The sequence below is a fragment of the Archocentrus centrarchus genome, chromosome 11 (assembly GCF_007364275.1).
Source record: "Archocentrus centrarchus isolate MPI-CPG fArcCen1 chromosome 11, fArcCen1, whole genome shotgun sequence".
Lineage (NCBI taxonomy): Eukaryota > Metazoa > Chordata > Actinopteri > Cichliformes > Cichlidae > Archocentrus > Archocentrus centrarchus.
The window spans coordinates 30,821,032-30,831,899 of NC_044356.1; the positions used below are offsets into that span (position 1 = coordinate 30,821,032).

Here is a 10,868-nt window from a genome sequence, read left to right on the forward strand (position 1 = left end):
AAGCGGGTGGACACCAAAACTTGACCGTATTTGGATGTTTAGATTCGGGCGTCGTGGAGCATGGTGGGTAATAAAGGCGGAGCGCTCTGACAATGCTGGCTGCCATTGGGTGCTGCACGCGCTGTTATTTAGTGTTGCATACAGGTGATGTGGGGAAACTCAAAATCCCACTGAAAGGAAACAAACTATTGTAGTCATGTGAGATGCTGAACTGAACTGAAAAGTGTGTGTGGTGTGTGCGTTCTGGGTTGCTCAGATTTCCAGGCATAACATTAAGGAAATATTACAACAACGATTTTATGTGGTTTTGTGCCATGCTAAACTACTACACTACTACCTACTGTAATACAGGCCGTAACTCGTGATTAGACTCGGGCTCAATAATAATATTGGTCCTAATTTTTACCATAACTACCATAAATGAATCAAAAATGACCAATATAGGTCATGATGATGTTTCTTAGATCTGTCAGAAGAGGGCGCCAAATCTTTGCTAAAAAGACCAGACAATGAGTCCAAACATTTTTCAATGGACATCTATTTATTTTTATAACCAATCAATAAAGTCACATTAAAGAAAAAGGCATCTCCCTTATACATAAAATAGAAAATAAATAACATTTATTCAATACTGCTGTGGAATATGATCATGGGATCAGAAGCTGTGCTGTTCAGTATGTAGTCTAACAGCTGCTGATGTTTCATGGTAGAGAAGACTGATCAGTGCGTATTTTTATCAGTTGACTGGATAGCATAAAAACACACTATTAATAACATGATTTTTTTTTTTTAAGAAATGTGCTTATTTGCTTTCTTTCAAAGACTGACAAGAGACAATTGGTATCAATAGTTGGGTGTGTGTAGTGTGTGTAGTGTGTGTTAGCCCTGCGGCAGACTGGCTACCTGTCCAGGGCGTACCCTGCCTCTGGCCCTATGGCAGCTGGTATAGGTTCCAGCCTGAATGAGATAAGCATAAGAAAACTGATGGATTCTTTCTTTTTTTTCTTTTTTATAGCTGTTATAATCTAAAGCACAGATATACACTCCATGCTCGTGTTCAATACATTGATGGAGCCACCGTGAATTACTCTTTGTACACCATACGGCCAAAAGTATTCACTTGTCTGCCTTCACACCCATATGAACTTGAATGGCATCCCATTCTTAATCTATAGGGTTTATTATAATTTCAGCCCACCCTTTGCAGCTATAATAACTTCAACTCTTCTGGGATGGCTTTCCACAAGGTTTACGAGTGTTTATGGGAATTTGTGACCATTCTTCCAGAAGCACATTTGTGAGGTCAGAAACTGATGTTGAATGAGAAGTTCTGGCTCACAGTCTCCACTGTAAATCATCCCAAAGGTGTTCTGTCAGGTTGAGGTCAGGACTCGGTGCAGGCCAGTCAAGTTCTTCTACACCAAACTCACTCATCCATGTCTTTATGGACCTGCTTTGTGCACTGGTGTGCAGTCATGTTGGAACAGGAAGGGGCCATCCCCAAACTGTTCGCACAAAGTTGGGAGCACTAAATTTCTTGGTATGCTGAAGCATTAAGTGTTCCTTCCACTGGAATTAAGGGGCCGAGTCCAACTCCTGAAAAACAACCCCACACCATAACCCCCCTCCACCAAACTTTAGACTTGGCACAATGCAGTCAGACAAGTACCGTTCTCCTGGCAACCACCAAACCCAGACTCATCCATCAGATTGCCAGATGAAGATGCGTGATTCATCACTCCAGAGAGCACGTCTCCACTGCTCTAGAGTCCAGTGGTGGCGTGCTTTACACCACTGCATCTGACGCTTTGCATTACCCTTGGTGATGTTAGGCTTGGATGCAGCTGCTCAGCCATAGAAATTTATCACATGAAGCTCTCTGTGCACTGTTCTTAAGCTAATCTGAAGGCCACATGAAGTTTGGAGGTTTGTAGTGACTCTGCAAAGAGTTGGTGACCTCTGAGCACTATGCGCCTCAGGACTGTTATTTTAAATGGTATACCACTTCGTGGCTGAGTTGCTGTCATTCCCAATCACTTCCACTTTGCTAAAATACCACTAACAGTTGACTATGGAATATTTAGTAGTGAGGAAATTTCATGACTGGACTTGTCACACAGGTGGCATCCTATCACGGTACCGCGCTGGAATTCACTGAGCTCCTGAGAGCGACCCATTCTTTCACAAATGTTTGTAGAAGCAGTCTGCATGCCTAGGTGCTTGGTTTTATACACCTGTGGTCACAGAAGTGATTGGAACACCTGAATTTACTGATTTGAATGGGTGAATGAATACTTTTGGCAATATAGTGTATCTTGTTCCATAAAACTGTTCACAAACTAAAATATAAAAATGGTAGGGTTTTGGTTTTATTGACCAAAAAAAAAAAAAAAAAAAGATCCAGCAGGTAACTCCACCAATAAATACAAACTGAAAAGTTGAAAAGTCAAAACTCATGAAATTCAGAAGAATTAAAGATTGTTTGTGTGTGTTTTCCCTGCAGAGTTTAGGTTGAAACCAGAATTATAATATTTAAATCATTTTCAGGGGTTGGGAAAAGTCAGCACTAGAAATTAAGATTTTTATAATCCAAGTGTATTTGTTACATAATTCAGCTAAGACTCTTCAAACTGTGTCTTTGCAGGGTATTTGTTGAAATAAGTCAGATGGTGGCAGTTGTTATGCTAAGCTAGGGTAACTGTCTCCTGGTTATAGTTTTCTGCTAAAGACAGTGTGGTATCAGTCTCACTGGAAAAGAGAGATGGGAAAGAAAGCAAATAAGAATGTTTCCACTAATTCTCTTTAAAGAAGCCAGTCAGAGGCTGAAAGTTGCTTAGTCACCATCATTACAGTAATATTACTATTCACAGTCACCGCAGATGTGTTGTATAGCTTGTAAGATTACAAATAGGATGAAAATGTTTCATATTTTTTCTGCTATCATTCATTTATAGTTTTTCTAATTATATTTATTCACATCAGCCCAAAGATTCAGTCTTTCAAAATAATATTTCTGCTCATCTTTCAGGTGAGACTCCATGAGTCTGCAGTCCTTGTATGTAGTGCTCAGGAATGGGAATCATGCTCACAGCACAGTATTAACATACAATATCATACAGTGTAACCCTGTTTAGATTAGAGGCAAAAGTGAGAAAAGTAGTCGTACAGACTGGTTATTTTCATTTAGCATGATTCCAAGGCTTGCCACCCCTACGCTGAACTCCTCACCTATGTTGAGAACATGTAATGATTGTCAAACAAACAAAAACATATAGTGTATATAGGATAATAAACTGTTATAACAGGCTGTGGTTGAATTTGTGCAAAAATAAATAAAGGTGTGGAAATCCATTGGAACGTATTCCTCACCTAATACTAAGCTGCAATCACATATAATGTCCACTTTATTAACTGTGTCAGACAAATGAAAAAGGAATGTTGCATGAATGCTAAATAAAAAGTACAGAATGCATAATTTCTTGCTGTTTACAATGCGTGTGGAGAGTTTTTCATTGTGAAAAGCTGGTGGGTGAGTGGTGGAGGAGAGGTCCCAGGGAAAGCATGCTGTAGCCTGTAACAAGCTCCGGGCCTGCAAACAGCAGATTATTATCCTCTTCGTTAAAGGTATTCACTGCAGTGTCTGGAAGTCAGGTGTGGAGACGTCCACTCATTCTCCATTACAGCTGGTAATGAAAGCATCACAAATCTATAAAAGCTACAATACATTAGTTAATTAAAAAATAATAATTTCAGCAGCTTTAACTGTAGATGCTAGAGTTGCCCTTTTTAATTACATTTAGGTGGATGAAAATTCTGCTTTTGAAGATTGATATAAGGGATTTCCTCTGTCACATTTACAGAACAGCCTAGCCTAACCCTTTTCAAGAATAATCATTTAGCTTTCTTTTATGATTTTGCTGAGAAGGATGCCGGGACTCAAGAGGCGACGAGCCTAGCTCAACATGAAGACTGGCAGCAGGGAGAATAGCGATCCTGGCGACAGCTAGGCCTACCAGCGGCTCTAAAATGTCACTGTGCTAATGTCACGCAGCTTATCTTCAGTGTTTAAACTGTGTTCAATAAAGAAATCTAAATCATTTACATCAGCAGGGATTTTGGAAGCAGTTACACTTACTGACTTCACTTGTTGAGCGTTTCCAGCAAGCGCAGAAGAAACTAAAGTCACATCAGTGGTTTGATGACATTTGTTAGCTAGCAAGGAATTTCAGCGCATAGTGTCGTTTTGGAATTATATTCAGATGGATAAAAATCAGCTTTCGAAGGTTGATAATGGGAATTTATGATTTTAATTGAACCTTCAGTGAGGTGGCAGTTATGTTTCTTGACACCAACGTTATTTGTCAGTGTTGGAGAGGATTATTTTGCTAAGATAATCCAAAGCAAAAGAGCTGAATTCAACAAGAAATGCTCTTTTCTCTCATTCTGTTTTGCATTCCAGTGCATATTATGACATAAATGACATACTGAGGGCCACAGGCTGCACTGGGTCACTGGGAACTGACAGGGACTAGAAGGAGAGAGCATATTTCTCCCATTTTGGCTTCTCTTCATTGGCTCCCTGTTAAATCCAGAATTGAATTTAAAGATGGGGCCTTGATTAATCAGGCCCCATCTTATCTTAAAGACCTCCTAGTACTGTTTCACCCCAACAGAGCACTTTGCTCTCAGACTGGTGGCTTCCTTGTGGTTTCTAGGATATTTAAGAGTAGAATAGGAGGCAGAGCCTTCAGCTTTCAGGCCCCTCTTCTGTGGAACCAGCTCCCAGTTTGGATTCAGGAGACAGACACCCTCTCTATTTTTAAGATCAAGCTTAGAACTTTCCTTTTTGATCAAACTTGTAGTTAGGGCTGGATCAGGTGACCCTGAACCCTCACTTAGTTATGCTGGAATAGGCCTAGGCTGCTGGCCAGAGACTGAGCCTGGTTCTGCCAGAGGTTTCTTCCTGTTAAAAGGGAGTTTTTCCTTCTCACTGTCGCCAAGTGCTGCTCATAGGGGGCCGTTTTGATTGTTGGGTTTTCTCTGTAATCATTGTAGGGTTTTTACCTTGCAATATAAAGCGCATTGAGGCAACTGTTGTGATTTGGCGCTATATAAATAAAACTGAATTAAAACATAAAATTTATTTGCTTAAACATATTACTTTTCTTGAGCTGCCTAAGTCTTTATGCTAAGCTAGGGTAATTGCAGCTCTTATACTTAAGCTATCAATTTTCCAAAATTGCAAAAAAATATGTGGCACAAAATGTGAGTGAGAACAGCTAAATCCAACACCATGGTTTCACAATATGACATTTGCTGGCCCGCTGATAGCCCAGATAAGCTGAACTAAAGCCAGTTTAGAAGCCTGCAATAACCATGTCAAAAGTCATTAGCTTCTGCTGTGTATGATGCTATGCATTTGGACCTCAATTCTCTTACACATCTTGAACAGCACATAAAGTAACACATCCATCTATTTCAGTAAATGAGTTGGCAGTTATCACCACCTAGAGCCTGAATGTGATGTTATCGTTGAGAACTGAGCCTTTAATAGGGATTTGTTGAAGCTGCATTCAGCTGAAGGCCAACCTCAAACTCTTTTTTCTGTCATTGTTAAAGGTCTGATGACTCAGAGGTGAACCTCTGACACACTTCCTGCTGCTGCTTATGTTGTCATACAAATACCTAAATGGGACCACCTACTCTAATTGCAATATATTCATTCTATATTCATGTATATGCCTTTACTACAAATAATCTCTAGCATTTTACAAAAAAACATTATTTATCTGCTCACATAATGATCAAAGGTTTAAATCAATTTGGCTTAAGTGCACACACAGCTTACAGAAGCAGGAGCAGCACATGGATTTAATATGGTGACACTTATTTCAGAGTGCACGGTGCCTGTTCACACTATGTATTAAGCGCTCGTCTGTATAGATTTAACTATTATTTACAATATTACAGTCACTAAAGACTGCAGGCAAAGCATTGCACAAACTTTGACAAGTAGAAACCCATAATAGTTCCATATGAAATGTAAGTGATGCCAGACCATAATAGTCCATTTGTACTTTCTTATGCTTAGCAGTCCTTTAGCGCCATTGCTATGAAAAGGAGTACTGGCTACACTTTAAGCCACAAGACCTGATCACACTGGCATGTTTTCGATTTTTTGAGCTGGATGAGGCTCAAAACAACTCGACTCATGCTACATCATATCAAATTAACAATACAACTTTCCTAAGAGATACACATCGGTAGTTACTCTAGCGCCCTGATCAAAAATAATCCCAGCTGTCAGAAAAACCAACACACAGACGGGGCACGAAGCACAAGGTGAGGAAGTGATGGATGGTGATATCACAGGGTGTGCTAAGTCTGAGTGATTTGGTTTTGATGGACGGCTGTGAGACAAAGTGAGCTCTTGGTGTGACAGGATGGTGATGGGACACAAAGAGTTCTCAGTCAACAGTGGCAACTTTTTTCAGCTGACGCAGCAGCTAGTTCCTCTTCATCCTCTGTAGGGTAGAGGACCTTGGCAGTGAGGCCGCTCTTCACGCCGTCCCAGCCATCTCGGGTGACGATCTCCCCCATCTTCATCAGCTCATAGATGTCTCTGGTCAGCAGCTCAAAGGCCCGGTCCACATTGCTGTTGCACTTGGCTGATGTCTCCACATAGCGGATTCCCAGCTCGGCAGCCAGCTGCTCCGCCTCATCCCTGCTAACCTTGCGGTCCTTGTTAAGGTCGCTCTTATGGCCGATGAGGATGTAGACCATGTGGTGAGGCAGGATGTGCTCACTCACCTCCTTGTGCCATTCCCTCACGTGGTCGAAGGTTTTGCGGTTGGTGAGATCAAAGACAAGTAGCCCACCTACAGAGTTGCGGTAATATGATGTTGTGATAGACCTGGTGGACAGACACATTACTGGTGTTAGTAACTAAACACAGTTATCTAGGTTTATTATTACTTCTAAACACCTTGGACCCCTCTTATGAACCATCAAAGCAAGTCTCAAGTCAAATCAACTTTGGTCAAACCAAACAAACAAGGCTCAAGTGGTATCTTCAGATGATTTGAAGGGTCTTTGCAGAAAAGTCTATTTCAAATATAATATAGTGGTAGCTGTGGCTCAGAAGGTAAAGCAGGTTGCCCACCAATCAGAAAACTGGTGGTTTGTTCCCCAGCTCCTCCAGTCTGCATGCCAAAGTACCCATGGGCAAGACACTGTACCCAAGTTGCATGATGTGTTCATTGGTGTGAGTGTGTGTGGGTGAATGAGACTTGTGGTAAAAAGTGCTTTGAGTGCTCAATTAGAGTAGATAAATGCTAGTACCAGTCCATTTGTTAGGTTGTGGAAAAACAAGCTTAAATCCTTTGAAGAAAGGCCTGAAGTGCAGCTCAGGTATCAAAACAGTGGAACTAAGAAAATATCAAGTCACATTTGACACAATTCCAAATCAATTCTCAGACATTGATTTCCAAGTGAGTCAAGCAAAGAAGTTGCAAACTGTCTTTTAAGTCTTTCAGCTGTCTATCTACAAGCTAACCACAAAAATGGCACATTTTCCTTTCAAAGCTGTGTTAATATTGTTTTTACATTAGTAAGATTACTGGAAGTAAATATGTTTTCGCTGGCCCTCCCACTCAGATTAAATTACATATTTGAACCAGTGGGATCAGCCATTATAGAATAAATAATAGACGAAAATAACATGTTAACTATACACTGGGGGAAATAATAACTTGATACCCTGCTGAATTTGTTTGTTTGTAAGTTTGCTCACTTACAAAGAGATGAACAGTCTCTAATTTTATGGCAGTTTAATTTTAGTGGAGAGACAGAATATCAACCAAACATAATGTATTTTGTAAATTGATTTGCATGTCACTGAGTGAAGTACTTGATCAACAACCCAGCCAGAATTCTGGCTCCCACAGATTGGCTGTGTGACCATGTGGCACACAGCAAAGTCAGTCAATCAATTACAGATACTCCTGATCTTAACTCGTCATGTGTATAAAGCACACCTGTCCACAGAATCGGTTTCTTCTATTCCAGCTTCTCCATCACCACGGGCAAGATCAAAGAGCTGCCAAAGGACATCAGGGACGAGATTGTAGAACTGTACAAGGCTGGAATGGACTACAAGACCATCAGAAAGAAGCTTGGTGTTGGGGAGATTATTCAGAAATGGAAAAAATGTAAAATGACCATCAATCGCTCCCAGTCTGGAGCTCCATGAAAGATCTTGCCTAATGGGGTGAGGATGATCGTGAGAAAGGTGGTGGGTCAGCCCAAAACTACATAGGATGAGCTTGTTAAAGATCTGAAGGCAGCTGCGACCACAGTCACCAAGAACACCATTGGTAACACACCACACCATAATGGGCTGAAATCTTGCAGGGCCCACAAGGTCCCCCTGCTCAAGAAGGCACATCTTACAGGCCCGTCTTAAGTTTGCAGTGAACATGTAAATGATTCAGAGAAGGCTTGGGAGAAAATGATGTGGTCAGATGAATCCAAAATTGAGCTCTCTGGCATCAAGTTGATCTGCCGTGTTTGGAGGAAAAGAAGCACTGAGTATGACCCAGAGGGTACCATGCCCACAGTCAAGCATGGAGGAGGAGACATTATGCTTTGGAGCTATTTTTCTGCTAAGGCTAAAGGATGACTTCTCTGCATTTAGAGGCCAATGGACAGGGTCATATATCCTAAAATCTTGAACAAAAACCTCCTTCCCTCAGCCAGAACACTGAAGATGGATTGTGGGTGGGTCTTCCAGCATGACAGTGACCCAAAACATACCACCAAGGCAGCAAATGAGCGGCTAAAGAAGAAGGACATTAAACCTTTAACAATACTAGGGCCCGTATCCAGGCCCAAAAAAATTTGCCAAAAAAATCCAGGATTGTTAAAGGGCCTACCCAGTCTCTAGATTTGAGTCCTATAGAAACTCTGTGGAAGGGTGTGAAGCTTTGAATTACAAAGTGGCAGCCAAAAAGCCTAAAGGATTTAGAGTTTCTGTAAAGAGGAGTGGGACAAAATCCCTCCTGAGATATGTGCGAACCTGGTGACCAACTACAAGAATCATTTTACCACTGTGCTTGCCAACAAGGGTTTCTCTACCAAATACTAAGTCATGTTTTGCTTGGGGATCAAATATTTATTTCAGATACAAATCAATTTATAATTTTAATGTGAGGTGTTTTTTTTCTGGATTTTTGGTTGATATTCTGTCTCTGGCCATTAAAATGAAACTAACATAAAAATTAGAGACTGTTCGTTTCTTTGTAAGTAAACAAACTTACAAATTCAGCAGAGGATCAAATAATTATTTCCTGCACTGTAAGAGCACCTGTTTTTTTCTTAGTTGGGGCAGGAAACCAAGGCAATTTAAACCTATGTCAAGATTTGAGAGTGGTGTCAAAACCTCATTTATGATGGCAATGTGTCAATGAATGGCTGAATGAATAATTTAACAATAAAGCTGGATGTCAGCCAACATTTGGGACTTCACAGTCAAGTACAGGTCCAAAAAATACATGTAAGTCATATTGCTGTGAACGTCTGTCTCTGCTGGTCTATTACAATTATTTAGGAAGTCAAAAACTGAAAGTTGACTAATTTTTTAAGTTTAATATATTTAATTTCCAAGCTGGAGATAAATAAATGCCCAATTAAAAGGAAATTAATCAAATTCCACCAAGTAAGACACTAAACAAAGAGTCATTTGGGTCCATTAAACATTTGCTGCATATTAGTTTCCTTTTTATGAACATATATGCACATACAGGTTCTAATCTCTGCATTTGGTGTGTTAAAAACTACAGATTCCACAGCCAGACAGGCTGAAGTGAAAGCCTTTAAGTGTAGTGAAGCCTGGAGGAAAACACCCTCAGAAGCTTCAAAAGGGAAAGCAGATCTAAGAGCCTCTCCAGACGCGGGAGTTCTTCAAAGGAAATTATCCATAACAGCAGGAACACATAAAAAGCAGAGCAAGCAACAGGACAGATGAATGAAAGAAACGAACTAGATTTGGACAGGGACTTGTCATCCCTGCAATGGCATGGAAACTGTATCTGAGGGAATCAAACTGGGGCCTAAATATGAGGAGGCTGCCCATCATCCGTGAAAGAATGATGTAAGTCGATATGCCCTGTAGTTATGCAGGTCAGGGCATCATATAATCTTCTCCTGGCCCCCTTTCTCTGGTGTCTATACTCATTTCATTACATGCCAATGGGACGGGCAATGGCTCTCATTAAATTTAAAGGGTTCGAGAATAGCAACCAAACACGACATTAAACCGAGGCCTCCCCATTATTAACCGAAAACCACTCTGAAGGATGATGGCTATATACTTAGCTGAGAGATATCTCATTTAAGCTGTATTTTAGCCCCACTGTACCTGAATCGTTCCTGGCCGGCCGTGTCCCAGAGCTGGAGCTTTATTTTCACCCCGGGCTCGATTTCAAGCGAGCGGGCATAAAAATCTACCCCAACCGTCGGGTCCGCCACATCGCTGTAAATCCCGTCCGTGAAACGCTTCAGCAGCGAGGACTTGCCCACTGTGGAATCCCCGAGTAGAATGATTCGGAACTGGTATTGCCACAAAATATCCATGGCATGACTAGAGGGGAGATACCTGCGGAGCGTGTGTGTCTGTGTGTGTGAAACAAAGCCCTGTGCGCGGCGTGTTTACATGGAGTCCCGGCTGCTGCTGCTGCTGCCTTCTGTTCAGGAAGAGACGCGGAGCACAGAGCGGCCGCAGCAATCATGTGATAGATTTACCTATGCTCCACTAGTCGGGATTTCGCTCCCATAAACCTGCCACAGCCCTGATTTGGCTAGTTTATGTT

General features: G+C 41.2%; 1 protein-coding gene across 1 annotated transcript; it reads right to left on the minus strand.

The window, feature by feature from the left end:
- Positions 1 to 5,045: 5,045 nt before the first annotated feature.
- rab42a (RAB42, member RAS oncogene family a) lies at positions 5,046 to 10,752 on the minus strand. Its single transcript, XM_030740712.1, has 2 exons — positions 10,418 to 10,752; positions 5,046 to 6,913 (listed from the first exon to the last, which is right to left on the minus strand). The coding sequence occupies exons 1-2, from the start codon at positions 10,630 to 10,632 to the stop codon at positions 6,472 to 6,474; spliced, it is 657 nt and encodes a 218-aa protein (XP_030596572.1). The 5' UTR covers positions 10,633 to 10,752; the 3' UTR covers positions 5,046 to 6,471.
- Between the last annotated feature and the right edge of the window lie 116 nt (positions 10,753 to 10,868).

Coding starts and splice junctions, on each gene's coding strand:
- rab42a (XM_030740712.1), bottom strand. CDS start 10,632: ATGGATATTTTGTGGCAATACCAGTTCCGAATCATTCTACTCGGGGAT. Junction 6,914..10,417: donor GCCGGCCAGGAACGATTCAG/GTACAGTGGGGC, acceptor TCTGTCCACCAG/GTCTATCACAACATCATATT.